The sequence below is a fragment of the Oryzias melastigma genome, linkage group LG24 (assembly GCF_002922805.2).
Source record: "Oryzias melastigma strain HK-1 linkage group LG24, ASM292280v2, whole genome shotgun sequence".
Classification (NCBI taxonomy): Eukaryota; Metazoa; Chordata; class Actinopteri; order Beloniformes; family Adrianichthyidae; genus Oryzias; species Oryzias melastigma.
The window spans coordinates 5,344,760-5,360,009 of record NC_050535.1 but is presented as its reverse complement, the minus strand read 5'-3'; the positions used below and the strand labels follow the sequence as shown (position 1 = coordinate 5,360,009).

General features: G+C 39.3%; 1 protein-coding gene across 1 annotated transcript in view; it reads right to left on the bottom strand.

The window, feature by feature from the left end:
* fut8b (fucosyltransferase 8b (alpha (1,6) fucosyltransferase)) overlaps nucleotides 1-15,250 on the bottom strand; it is a gene marked incomplete at its 3' end in the record, with an annotated part of 111,829 nt that overhangs the window by 39,551 nt on the left and 57,028 nt on the right. Inside the window, 3 exon segments of the mRNA XM_024291702.2 lie at nucleotides 749-911; nucleotides 1,622-1,740; nucleotides 11,746-12,338. Coding sequence (XP_024147470.1) covers nucleotides 749-911; nucleotides 1,622-1,740; nucleotides 11,746-11,948 — 485 coding nt within the window. The 5' untranslated portion in view covers nucleotides 11,949-12,338.

Below are 15,250 nucleotides of genomic sequence, written 5' to 3'. Positions count from 1 at the left end.
TAATTTTTAGAAAAAAAACGTATTTATTTACTTTTAACTTTGACGTCCCTTTAGAGGCTCCTTAAAAACTAAATCGTAAAAGTACATAGACCCTTGTATAAAAAATATATATTTTATTAACAACATTTTATATAATATTCAATAACAAAATGATCTCAATTTAGGAAAACACGTATGGTGACTAAATTTTTTTTTCAAGTAGAAAACCCTGGTTAAAATTTTGTGTCTTATAAAAAGAAAATAGAAAATACAATATGTGACTTATTCCAAAGAGCTTGTTTTTGTGCAAGTTTGTATTCCTATGAATATACGATTACATTTGAATACATATTGATGAAATAAATAAATGATATATTAAACAGTCTCTGTAGACACAGTTAGTGTTTTGAACTCAATATTTTAGGCTGCTATGACCTCTGTTGACCACCAGATGTCCCTACTCTGTCAAACTGAAGCCTCGAAGCTTCAAATGCATTTTCTGGAAGAATTTAAAGGTGAAAGTCTCAGAGTTTCATGCTGAAGTTGTAGTTTTGTTTATTGTAAAATATGAAAAAAATGGCATTCTGTTCTACCCAGAAAATTATTCATGTAAATATTCATAAATGTAGTTTTATATATAGTGTAAGATGTAAGTGCAGAGGATTCTTCCCCAAAGATATATTTAGAAAAACCATGGAAACCCTATTTAAATGATGAGAGCAATAACAACAGTTTCCTGATTCATTTGCATCCATTTCCCATCGCTCACCTTTCCTGGTGGCCCAAGTCCTGCAGGAGTGTGTCGGCATACTTCTGCCTCTCGCTGAGCTCGCTGTTAGCCAGTTTCTTCACTTCGTTGCGTACAAAGTACCAGAACTCCTTCACGCCGTTTTCTGCCTTCCTCCGCAGCTCCTCCTGAGTGGGTCCGGGGCCTGGAACAAATTGGGGGACAAAACGAAGTGCTTAATAAAATGAAACTTGGAGAATTATTTCGCTTTGGATTGCTTAAAATAGCTATTCGATTTTCATGCTACTTTGACCCAATTGTGATGCAACTAATCAGCTATTTTCTTGCTTTTCAAACACTGGAGCTCCTGCATGGATAAAACATGCTAAAGGAAAAAGAAAAAAACACAGAGGTGGACAGCCTCCAGCAGAACGAGAAAGCAAACCTTTTTTTACTTCCAATCTCTCTTCTCTCTTTACCACCGCCCTTGTGGAAAAAAAGCTGCAGGGTATTTTTAGCCTTTTCTTTCTCTGCGGCAAGATGGAAAAGCTGACCTTACCCTGCCCTCCTCGCTCGCACGTCTTTTTTTATTTTCTCTGTGTCTTTTCCTCCTGTCCCGCTCCCCCCATTTCACCATCGCGCTGCTTCCATTTCATCCGCACATTTACCTGCTTACCTGACAGCTTCCCTGCCCCTCTGACCACCACGCGGAGCGGCAACCGCTCGCACAACCCTGCCCCGCCGACGATGTGCCGCCGCGGTTAAAACAGAGCCGCGCGGCCATGCTCGCTCCGGGCGAACACTCAGAGGAGCAGCTGAAAGGTTTCACGCCACGAACAGTCAACCCACACACTTCCAGAGTATTATCATCTCTCCCAACTCTTTCCAGAAGCCCTCAGGAAGACCCCTACTTACCATCTCCAGTGAGTTTCTGGAAGCTGTGGATCTTCTGCTTGGCTCGGGTTAGCTGGTCCTCCAGGGAGCGCAGCCTTCCTGCTGCCAAGGACCCCGCTTCTGCCTGGCCCTCTGGTATCCTGAGGCACGCAGAAACAGAACGCCATGGCTGAACAAGGAGGCCGGAGTTTTCAAAAGAGAAGAGCGTGCCAAAATGATTTAGCTTTGATTGTGCACTTAAGTAAAATCTATGGGGGCTTTTTCTTTATTTTTCAAACAGCTAAAAAAGGAAATCTGACATAAAAAGACAAGGATACAGTTTTGTGCACTTACAAATAGCTAAACAGTGGTATGGAAGCCAAAGTAGGACCAACATCTTGATTTTTTTTCTGTTTTTTTTTAATGTCTGTAAATTTTCTGCTGTTTTTGTAAACTTGAAAACCATTTTTCAACATTTATTTTGCCATCATAAGTAAGTTAATAACCTAAAAATATGACCCCATGTTTCTGCTAAGAAGAAGCAAGTAGTTAGTAGGGCGACACTTCTTTAATGTATCTGTTGTTGAGAAATACAGAGAGAAGTGTGTGTATGTTTGTTTGTCTGTGTGTGTATTTGTATGTTTATTTTCATCTCTACAGTCTGTTAAGATTAAAAAACATAATCACATTTATCAACCACTGAGTTTTATTGTGAAGAATTGGTCTTATTTTGAAAATAAACTGGATTTTCTCGTGTATTTTGATGGAACTTCCTGTCAGAATGCTATAAACTAGATATATAGCATTACCTCCGATCATGCTAGTGTGAATGCTGTAAGCTGAATTTGACTGCTGAAGATGCTGAAATTGATAGCTAAAATCACTAAAGCTTAAGGCCAGCTAAAATATTTGTTAAATGCCAAATTAGCCTAAAAATAAAAAAAAAGCCTGTTAGCCAAAACAGCTAGCATACAGCCGAAACATTTGCTTCAAAATAGCCTAAAAAACAACAAAAAAACCAAATTAGCCAAAATAGCTAGCATGTAGCTGAATAGCTAGCATTAGCTAAACTCCAAAATAGCCTAAAAAACTGAAAAAATACTAAATTAGCCAAAATTATACAATGACATTATAGCTTTCAACTTTACACTGACTCCATATAATATAAAGTAACGACTAATTGAGTATTTAATTAGTTGCCAACTATTTTAATAGTAGATTAGTCGACTAATCGTGGCAGCCTTGGTCTACAGAGGAGGCGAGTATCTAACATAAAAGAGATATCTGGTTGGTCAAATGCGAAAAGGGTCTATTTATTTTGTTAAAAAATGAATGAAATTTATTTCAAGCAATCAGGTCATAATACATGACATAACATATCACTTAATGAATCACAAGTAGATCGCTTAAAAAAGGAGTCAAAGGAAGCGAACTTATATAATCCCACCCCGACTCGACCATACCGAGCTAAAATTGTTTTTGCATGTGTAAGCATTTAAGGTAACCCTTTATTGCAATTGAAGCCGTCTTTTTGAGACTTGTGTTGCACAGGCTGACACTGCGATAACGATAACATTGACATGACAATAATATTGCACTGGATTGTTCTGGCCTAGTGTAAACATGTATATTAAATTATTTAGGTAAAGGTAAATTAAAACTTTTTGAGACGGTTTGAAGTTTTCCTTTAGGTATTTATAGAAATAAAAAAAAAAGAAAAACACTTTAAAATCAAACTTTTAAAAGTCATTTTCAAACACACAAACAGATGTGTTTCAGGAGGATAGCCACTTCTTTAGATGATTCACAGAAACGTGCCAGATATGAAAAGAAAATAGTCTAATAACTTTATGATCAAAAATCCTTTAAAGGATTTTTCATAGTTTTTTGCTAAATATTCATACAGTTGTGATGACACTAAATGGGGATAAAGCCGTTGAGCATACTCAAGTAAGCATCCAAGCAAAGTGAAAAGTTGTAATTGGTATCATCTGCTGTGCATCTGTTGTTTAACGTGACAGCTACAGTTCAGATGTGTGTATTTAAGTGTGTATTTGATAGTTAAACAAAACCTTTTGGTTTCAATAGCTCCTCGAGTCCTTTTATGATAAAATGTGAGAACACAAAACCAAGGGCGTTGGATTCATTTCAGAAGGGTTTTGATCAGAGATGCAGCAGCTAAAGTTTCCCGATGAAGGACAAGAGCTCTTTGGTCTGAGATAAGGCAGTTTTTTTTTTTTTTGCAAAAATCCCTAACGTATCTATTCTTTTTGAAACAAGACAGCATTAAATGCCTTAAAACAAACAGCGTGCGACGCATGAGACGACCTTAACCCCAACATGTCATGACTTAAGAGTTGCATTCTTTTGCAAGTAAGAGATAATTTTTCCAGTCCAGACCCTTTTTCTTACATTTAAATATTAGGGGTGTGTATTGGCAAGAGTCTGTCGATACGATATGTATCGCGATATGCATTAATCATTGATATATATATATATATATATGTATATATATGTATATCATTGGCATTAATCAAACAATCAAACACACCCTTACTATCCTCTCCATTAACATATACAACTCACAAACCTACTGAAACATGATGAATACTTAGAAAATAACTTCTTAAAGAATTTTAAAGCTTGTTTCTCACTATATATATATATATATATATATATATATATATATATATATATATACACACACACACATATATGCTGACTGGATATTTAACACAACCTGGTTCTCATATCTCAGATACTAAAGGACACTCATAAATAATTAATTAAACATAATTTTATCTGCATTTTAAATCGATTAAAGTATCACCAAATGAAATATCACGATATATCATTAAATCAATTTTTATAATAAATGTCTAAACACCAAAATAGCACTAAAAAGCATCACTCGATCAATTATCACGTACTGAGAATTATTTGCAGATTTACATCCAGCAGCTCCTCACTTGAATTTTCTCTATTTGTGTTTCATGTGTTAACTGATTTGTGCACCAACTGTAGCGCAAGTGTTTAGATGAATCACGTCTTACCCGTGAAAGAGAGAGAAAATAAAAAACACTGGCGGTTTTTTTTAAGTTTTGACTCAGTGAACCATTAAAAACTGCATCATGAAAACTCAAAGAGGACTCTGACATGTTTGAGGTCACATACATGGAGAAAAAAAACATGTTCCCTAACTAAAAAAAGATTATGTCCACATGCCCCTGTGCTTTCACCATATTAAGTTATCAAAGCATGCAAACTCGATTTGTTCCTCAAGTGAGAAACATCAGTTGCTTGGAGGCCTAAAGATGTGACTTTTAAAGTAGTGACAACCCACTTCCACTCAAGTTCTCGAGTTTTTCTGCTAAGAAATCTTCAAAAGTCCTAGAAAAATGTGGTAAAAGTGCTGTTAATTTCCCTTATAAATCACATAATGATGCGTGGGACAATGGCAAACCTGTATGTCCTGATTTCTGGTCTAGTTTCTCATTGTCCATTACAGCTCCGTGACACAAATATTTTGAAATAAAACCTAGTGGTGTTCTCTTTCTGTACGTCAGCTCCATTGTCTTTTCTAAAAGTGGGTTTGACGACCTTTAACTACCGGCCACACCTTTTCTTGCTAGTTACACCATTAAAAGGAAGGTAAAACTATTTATTAGGTTGCAAGAACTCCCAGGGGGTGTAAAGTCCTAAACCTGTGACACAAAATAAATTGATATCTCCCAGAACAAGGCAGAAGAAAAAGGCCAAATCAGGTCAGGCTAATGAGAGGAAGCGGGGTATTGAAGTCTATGAACACAAAGTGATAGTGTAACTATTTAAGTCAGGGATAACCCAATAACCCCCACAATAGCAAAAAAGTATTTTCTAACAATAAGCTGCATCAAAAGCCCACAGACACACCCACGGTGGGAATCCAACACCACTCAGAAGCACAAATGATCTCTGATGGGATCTCTGGAGACGAGGCGAAGCAGCTGGAGTCAACAGTATCTTAATCAAGCGATACTGATGAAGGTAAAAGATCAGAAAACCATCGGAGGGGAAATTAGGAGCCTGGAAAACGTTGCTAGAACAGAGTACTGATCTGAATAGCTGATCTAGATATAGATGAGATGATCTGAGAAGTAACATGATACACTCGCACTATTTTACCAACCATCAATATGTCACATCTCTATAGCACGCCTCCCCTGTACGACATTAGCAAGAGTAAAGGTGTCATCACAGCCCTATTTGTAAGGGACGTATCTTGTTGATTTGGATGGACCCATTTGGTAAACGGGGTTAAGCTCTCCCATTATTAGCCGTCATATATTAATGACTAAAGACGATATATGGACCAGCATGGACAGAAATATGTATAAAGACTTGAGGCATTGTCTGAGGTTAGGAATAGGGAGGACACACTTTGCTTCCGTGGTCATATTGATCAAGTTCTTAGACAATTCTATCAATGTATCATCTGACCACGATGAATCAACTGAATTATACGGGTTGGCTCAAACTACTGTTTTAAGTCGAGCCAATGGTAATGCATCAAGGGGGAAAAAAATATCTCATGCAACCATAAAACCCTGCAATTGTCACTTAGTAGGCCAGTTATTGAATAAAAAGACAAGAGGCACAAAGGGTTTATTGTCCTATTCTGTATCTGTGTGTACCATTGTGTTTGTACAAATGTCATTACTTGTGTCAAATCAGTTTCTTTCACAATGTCCTTGTTGAATCCACTGACACAAACAGTATTATTCCAAGTAAACTGATTTTGAGTAGCACATTCTTGCCCTGCACGCTTCATTGCACTTACAGTGAGCCAACTCGGCTAAGAGACATCTCGACCACAGACAGCTCTGACAATGAGGCTTGTGTTTGCGGGTGAACCGCCACTTTCCAGACCCAATTGAAGGCCAAGTTCAGAAGGTCTGAAAGCATCTGGGGCATTAACTGGTTAGGGCGATAAAGCATTACTGACCCCTTTGCAGAAAAATGTCACCACGGACCCCGTCGCACTAAACCGTCCAGAGCAGCTCTTAGACTGCATTTACATTACCATTTGACTTGGAAAAAGAAGTGCCCCCATTAAGGCAAATATATGCAAAAAGAGTTAACGTAAAGTAAGACCGAAGCAAACTGAGAAATGCACAAAGCCACCGAAGGTGAGTAATTGAGGTCTAATGGTCGGTGGCCTATACCATTATGAGACAATTTCACCAAAGCATGCAAAAGCAATTCGTCTCAATGTTGCTCTCATCTGTATCTCCCCTAAGCCTGAGTCAGGGGGGGTTCTGTATCTGCAAAGAAATCCTTGCATCTGTTTAAAGTGGCAGAACACATCACATAGATTAATAACACCGCATCCACCAAAACAGCACTAAGCAATAGATGAATGTCTTTTATTTACTGTTTGTGATGGTACTGTGCAACAGCAAACACCCCGTTGGCACTGAGGTAGGAGGGAAATAACATGAAGCAAATTTGGGCAATGACTCTTCCCAGCTCTCATTTTTTATTTCCTTCTTGCTGCTCTTTACACAGTGCAGCCAGTCCCTGCCATCCGTCATGATCCCCTTCTCCTCCGATTCGTCCCCCTGGTGGGTACAACGTCGTGGTAGGGGTGCAGATCGGGGTCTTCATCGCTCAGCCCAGCTGTCACTCTCACCCTTCTCGCCCTCTGGTGTTGCATCATCACACAGCCGTGTGTCATTGTCTCCAGCAGGGCAGCGGCTTCGCGCCTGAGGTGACTGACAGCAGCAGTGAGGGCGGAGCCAGGCGGAGAGGGGAACACGACCCCATGCTCACCTCACATTAATGCTGCTGGATGACTGTTTGGTTGGCAGACTCGCTGTCACTCAAATCGCTGAGGACTCGCTGGACTGCATCTACAGACCAGCCAGGTGACACGAAGTGACGGATATTCTGCTTAATTAAACATGACAATTCCATAATAAAGTGTTCAAAACCGAGTATTCATCAGACCAGGGATGTTCTTTTTTCCTCTTCTAAGCACTTTTACTCGTTTTTGATCAACAAAAGTCAATGTTCTGTGGAAAATCACTTTAATAATGTAAATAAAGTCATCTAGAGAAAATCCAAGCAGATGTATAAGGCACCACACGGCACATCTATCTAGTGTTGCTCTGGGGTAATGACACTAACTGTGTTAAATGGGACTCTGATCTATAAATCAGCCTGAAATGCAGAATTCCCTTTGACACTTAACATGATGTGCTATAATTTTATAGCTTGAAATCTCTGAGGCCACTCATAAAAAAAAAAAAAAATGAATGCACCAACATCCCGGTTAGGTGAAGTTTTCTCCATTTATCTAAACGCCAGCAGAATTCTTACAGCCTACAGAGTCCAAATCTGCACAACACGTGAGTTGGTGAACTAAGCAAGGCATGTGCTGAACTAGTCGATCAGTGAGCTAATGAGTTGTTACACCGTCAGTCATTCTGCGGCAATCTGGAGTCTGGCTCGGTGCCATGTCTCTGTCAGCAGTAGGGTAGTAGAGCGAGGCAGAGGAGGATCAGAGGAGGGGAGGTGGACGAGGGAAAAAGGAGGAGCCGTGGCAGGAATGATGGGCAGCTCACTATCAGGCTCTTTGCGTCTATTAAAGTCTAATTTAGGAATACGGAACACCGGAGTTGTCTCGGGGGATTTGAGCCAGCATACATGCGGGGAGATACAGAAAACAAGCTGAGACTGTCGCTGTCTAAAGCTCACGAGGCTTAACCTCAGCTAGTCAGTTGTCTGCCTTGGGTTTGTGATGCCGAGGCTTAGAAGGACTTGAGAGGCCACTACAACTACACAAGTGCGGAGGGCTCAGTCCCAGATCAACAAGCGAACTCACTAACAACCAACAAGCGTGTAGCGTGTCAGGGACCCATCTGGACGCAGACGGAACGCCGACTGCAAAGCCCCGCGCTTGTTTTATTTAGCTATTTATTTTCAAACCATGAACCCCGGCTTTGTTTTTGAGCCAATTTTGAATAATTACAAAAGCAAGGGATTTAATCGGGGAACAGCTGTCATAAGCAATGCATGCGTGCGTTTTTAATGTTTGTTTGCACTGATGAGGGCCCGGCATCAAAGTGAATCAGAATATCACAGAGGAGCCGCAGTGGCAGCATCTGAAGTTCCTCTTAGAACGAGAAAGGAGCTTTTTCTACAAACCCATGTATGAAAGTAAGAGTAAAAAATAATGTGGGCATGAGGAGATAAGAACAATCATCTTTCTCCATATTAAAATGAGTTTAAAGACCCACTTTGATGAAAATTGTGTTTTTAAAATCCTACTCCAATCTTATTTTGATCTTAATTATGATTATAAGGAAAAATCAAAAATTAGTTGATTTCTAGGACAACATTTTTGCAGAAATTCACCTCAAAGTTGACTGTTTTGAAAGTATGCCGCCACTGATGTCCCATTATCCCTATTGCAGTCCCTAAGAAACCCAAGCTAACATTAGCGCTACGACAAAAATGAAGCGGAAATTTCGCAACTTTAGCCGCTTGCGTTAGCAGAAATTTCCCAAACTTTAGGAAACCATTTCATAAATGAAACTTTTTCAGAATTAAACTTTTAAATGTGAATAAACTGTAACTGTCTAGCAGTTTAGTGAGCAAGACGAGCTTCAAATGGGTCAGAGAACGTTAATCGTTTTATTTCTTTCAAGTCAATATTAACAAGTGTTCTAATTTGTATTAATACAATTTTTTAATGGAGAAAAAGCATCAAAATGCTGTTTTTTTCTCTGTGAATCAGTAAGCAGTTACGGTAACTCAAAGGGAAAAAAGGTTAAAATTTAAACGGAGGTTCCAGTCGAAGACTTCTGGCTAATGATTTCAGCAAAATTATGTTTTTTAGCGGCAGGGGGAGGGACTTCTTGGTAATAATTTTCGAACAACATATTTTTTTCCTCTGTGACCAGATTATCTTGCAAAAATTGCGAGAAATTTTGGAGCTTAACTGTACAGTTTTGAGCCAGACCAGCTCAGTTAAGGAAAACGGTGTCATTAATGGATCTATTAGTGTGGCTGAATCAGAATGGAGCAGAGCTGGGAGACTTCACTTTTTCCACCACAATTTACAAATAAATTATTTAAAAATCAAAAAATGTGATTTTCTGGATTTTTTGTTCTCATTTTGTTTCTCATAGTTGACATATACCTATGATGAAAATGGCAGGCCTCTCTCATCTTTTTAAGTGGGAGAACTTGCAATATTAGTGGCTGAGGAAATACTTGTTTGCCCCACTGTATAACAAATAATGCAATTAGAATCCATCACTGAAACAAAAACATGCAATAGTTATGTAAAAGTTTAAAAGAGCCTCATAGTTTTTAGCTGAACCGAGAACTTAAACAATGTAGGGTAATATTACTAATAGTGCTGCCACAGACTATCATTTTAGTAGTCAACTAATTGTGTTATTCGCAAACTGGATTTTAAACATTTAACGATCATTAGCTTTAAACTAACTAAAAACTAGATATATAGCATTATCTGCAAAAATGCAAGTGTGAATGCTGTAAGCTGAATTTGGCAGCTGAAGATGCTAGTGACGATAGCTGAAAACACTGATAGCCAGCTTAAATATTAGTTAAGTGTCAAGTTAGCATTAAAAAATTTAAAAAAAGCATAAGTTAGCCAAAACAGCTAGCATGTGGTTTAAATTAGCTAAACTCAAAATTAGTCAAAAATAAATAAATAAATAAATAAATCCTAAATTAGCTAAAACAGCTAGCATGTAGCTAAATTATTAGCTGAATTCCAAAAAATCCTAAAAAAACAAAAAAAAGCTAAAATTAGCCAAAATAGCTAGCATGTAGCTTAAATATTAGCTAAACTCCGAAATAGCCTAAAAACCTTAATAAATCTCAAAATGGTCCAAAAAGCTAGCAGAATGCTATTATAACTTCCAACTTTACTAATCTCCGACTACATATGATACACCTAATTGACTGTTACATCAGTCGTCGACTATTTTAATCGTCGATTAGTTGCCAATTAGTCGACTGATCGTGGCAGTCCTAATTATTAACCCTATTTTACATAAAATACAATAGTCCATATTGGTGAGAAATAAATATGTGTTTTCTGTGTAACCCTTCATACTGAGTGTGTCACTGGTAAACTGCAGAAGAAAAGACCCTCAAACCTGATTCATAAAAAAGAAAAAAAAAAATAAGGACATCCAGGCTTAATACCCATCTGTGATCAACTAGTTTGTCATAGAACCAGAAAAAGAACAGAAAAATTTGAAAAAATAAAAGCTGGAATGTCTAACGCAACATGCAGTCATGCATATGTTGGCTAATTCTGGCGCCGACTGATTTATGTATGCTGATGAGTCGCTTTGCATCAGTTTGTGCTGCTGCTTCTCATACATACAGACAGAGCGTTCTTCACTCCAGCCCTGCCAACAAACAGGAGGGCCTCCAACCATGGAAATTCACCGATTTGAATTCGGTATGGTAAATCTTCATGCAGTAAGAAAGCTAATGGGCTAAATTTAACAGCAAGTCAGCTGATACAAAGTTTTTTTTTGTTTTTTTTTACACTGCATTGTGCTTTTCATAAAAAAACAGCAACAATGGAGTAACCAATTTAAAATGCATTCAGTTTAGTACACACTCATACATTATAATTTCAGTGTTTTCACTGGAAACATGGAGACGTTTAACAAATAGACATAGAAGTTGTGAATTGTACACATGAATTCCCTCTAAAAATTAGCAGGTATTTTTTATTTAATATAATAAAACTTGTAATAAGGGCCTGCCTCTAGAAAAACGTGGTACTCAGAGGGCGGTATCCCACAGGGCTGAAGCTGTTGGTGATAAATTGGGAACGATAAGCACAAGTGAGCTTCCAAAATGTCTCTCAATGATTGGGGGTAATCAGTTCTCTCTTGTACACTGCAGGGGAATGCTCTTGTGTAGTTGGAATTTTCAATCACATTACATAACTTTGTGCAACATTATTTGGAAATAGACAGACTCCTCGCTGTCTGGAACTTTTTGGAATAGTTTCTTCAACGAATAGAAACATAGTTCTTTAATCCAATTCCACCAATTTGTTTATTTTCTTGCATTTTTTAACTTAACCGTCAAAGCTAACCAGTGAGATACAGTCTAAAAAATGTTACCTTAGAGATTCCGCCATGCGCCGCAGGTCTTCATTCTGCTGTTTGAGCCGCTCTAGTTTGGCTAAGATCTTGGAGAGCTCCCGACTGGAGCGCTCAGGATGCTCGCTGTCCCTCACCAAGTGCCCACCGATGTAGAAGAGGAGCGTGCCCCAGGCCAGCAGCACCAGGGTAATCCAACGCCATGAACCTGCCCAGGGGCGCATGCTTGGACCACACTTTCCCAAAAATTCCTTGTGGTGTTTCTGCACACCCGCCGACCCAGCTGCCGGATGTGGACACTTTGGGTCCCGTCACCACGCACGCCCCGGCTCTAGCATCGGTACTGGCATTGTTGCGAGGAGGAGAAGCGGCAGATAAAAAGGGAGGTGTTCACTTGTGGCTCGGGAGTGTTTATTAAAAGGCGAAGGGTGCTTCTCCTGCAATAAATCAGTCTTTCCTGTGTGCTAGACCATTGCTAGCACATTAAAAAGTCACTATCTTGATGGCTTGATTGATGTCCTCACCGACCACCCAGCTTCTGCTTGACCACTTTATCCAACTCAGTTGCAAAAGGCCCCTCCAGTCCAACTCGATGATCCTATTGAAGTTACATCCTGCAGAAAAATGAGAGATGAGAGAGTTAGGTGTCCGCTAATTCCAGCATTTTTGCAATAAACCCTATTAGACTGATTGCAAATACTTTGTGAGGTTATATGTCAAAGGCATTAGTCAGAACTGCCCTTATGGTGGTTATGGGCTGTCTGAGGGCAAAAAATGGGCAAACTTGTACAAAGGACATGGCTTTTGGCTGATAATATCAAATTGTTCTGCAAAGGGCATGGGGCACGTGAAGAACACCCTTTTAGGGCGTTCATGAAAGTATCCCATTTCCAGTATACTAACCTGTCTAACCAATACCAGCGCACCTGCAGTTGGAAGACGAGCAGATTCTAGAAAACAAGTCCTATGACTGGTATACTAAATTATACTAATCTGTCTACCTGATACTAGCGCCAGTCAGCAACCTACAGTTTGAAGATGTGCAGGTTCTTGAACACGTGTCCCATGCCTGGTATAATAACCTGTCTACCCAATACTACCCCGGGTTTGCCACCTACAGTTTGAAGATGTGCAGGTTCTTGAACATGTGTTCCATGCCTGGTATACCAACTAATACTGACCCGTCTACCCGATACTAGCCCATGTCTGCCCCCTACAGGTCCTTAAACACGTGTCCCATGTCCGTTTTTTTACCTTCTACTCACTAGTCTACCCAATACTAGCGCAGGTCCGCCATCTACAGTTTGAAGATGTGCAGGTTCTTGAACATGTGTTCCATGACTGGTATACCAACTTATACTGACCCGTCTACCCGATTCTAGCCCATGTCTGCCCCCTACAGGTTCATAAACACGTGTCCCATGTCCGTTTTTTTGCCTCTTACTAACTAGTCAACCCGATACTGGCGCAGATTCGCCACCTACAGCTTGAAGATGTTCTTGAACACATGTCCCATACCCGGTATACTAACTTGACTAACCAGTCTACCCGACTCTGGTGGATGTCCATTACCTACAGTTTTTAGTGAAAAATTTTAAAGTGGTGCAAATTTAGCAATAATTTGCAAACAGTTTCCACTAATGAAAAGAGACACCCCAACAATGCGTCACTATCAGATCAGAGTCCCTGATTGGTTTACCTTTCAATGTATGTTCAATGGCCTCTCAAAAATGGACCCAAAACTTGTGTAGTGACGAGTGAATGCAAGAGTTTTGAAGAAGAAAATTTGAAAAGACTTTTCATTGAAGACATTTGCTTGAAGGAGCCTGGGCAGTTGTGACTAAGGCCTAAGAACCTTAAATCAGAAAAGAACAGTAAGAACTTCCATACTAAAACAGTGTGTACAACAACCAAGGTGCGTTTTTGGTGGAATCCAAATGAACAACCTTGTTTTAGCAGCCTTAAAAACTGATCAGTATGACACAGCAATTTGCATTAATACAGCGACTTTCAGTCCCTGAGCTGCACTGTGCTCACTGGAATCTAGACTTTCAGCGTCCTGCTTGATTGCACCTTACATCCTCGCTTCCATTCAAACACAATGAAGTCCTTTGAAAGTCTGGACACTTAGCCCACACATAGAAAGTCAGACTAAAAAGAATAAATCTTTATTTCCTCCAAGTCAGGCGCTGCTGCCACACCGCTCAGTTTACAAACCAAATCCTGGTTTCAACTTCTCCATTCCTAAAGAGATTCATTTTTAGGGTATTTCCCAACATTCTAAACTCCCACCGTCTCTTCAAAAAAGTTTATAACAGATGAAACATTGTCAAGGTGATACAGTGCACTATTAGATCACAGTGAAGGAAAAAAAATCCCTAGGTCATCATTTTCTACATCCCAAAGCAGCAGTGGAGATGTTGATAGATGCGTGCTGGGTTTACGAAGCAACCTTCACTGTCAGCTCCGCCATCGAAGCTCCGCCGTGCAACTGAGGGTGGACCTGTGATGGGATGAAGACTGGCAGGCGTGTGTTTGTGTTTATGAGCGCGCCATTGTCTCCCAGCGTCACAGCATTGGGGAATCAAGCCAAACTTCTCCGACTGAGTGGCAGTGTTGGGATGGGTTTGACTGGCAGGACGCTTCTGGTGCTTCTGTTTGGAAGCAAGAAAATATTTCTGCCCGGATTTACCTTACAGGATCTAACAAAACCTCAAGTTTTCTACTGGCAGATATGGGTGACACGGATGGTGCCATGTTGTAATTCTACAGATTATAAACGGTCCAGAAAGAAGCAGCCAAAGACTATAAAAAGAGTCCACTTGTTGTGACAAACCACAGCTGACGAAAATGGCTGCAAAATTTAGTCACTGTCTTTGAGAAAGCACAAGTAAAAAAAAGTAATGTTTATTCTGCTTCTAGGAAAAAAAATAAAAATGATAAACTGTGGCTATCAGGCTGCTGCCAAGCTGAATAGCTAATGACTCTGCCTCAAACCATTTGGAAGTCTCTAGATTTAACAGAAGTCGATCAAGTTAAATGTTGACCTCTGCCTTGAAGCCTTCAGCCCTGTTATCTGTTTCTATGGCAAATTATGTTGCCATAGTTTCTTACACTCCAGTTTCTTTTCATCAGTCTTTTCGTCTTCTGTTTACTGTTTTCAAGCGTTACATCAGGCTTTTCACAGGTACGCATTCTTTCTAAATGTTTTCATTCAGCTTCTGCCACCTGCATAAACCTGAGACCTACAACTGCTTAGAAAGATTTTTTTTAAGCTTTTTGAGTTTTTTTAAGTTAATTCCTGTAAATATATATATTTTTTTGTTCCTTTCATGAAAGAAAATCAAACGGATCCTCTTATTGGAGACTTTCAGTCGTTCTCACACATTAGTATTATGACTGTTATAATTATTTTTTTATCGTCCAATTGTCATACTTATATTCAGTAGACATTATATACATTTAATTAGGGGTGTACCAAAATATCAATATTGCGATATTTAGTCCAGCAATTGATTCTCGATGG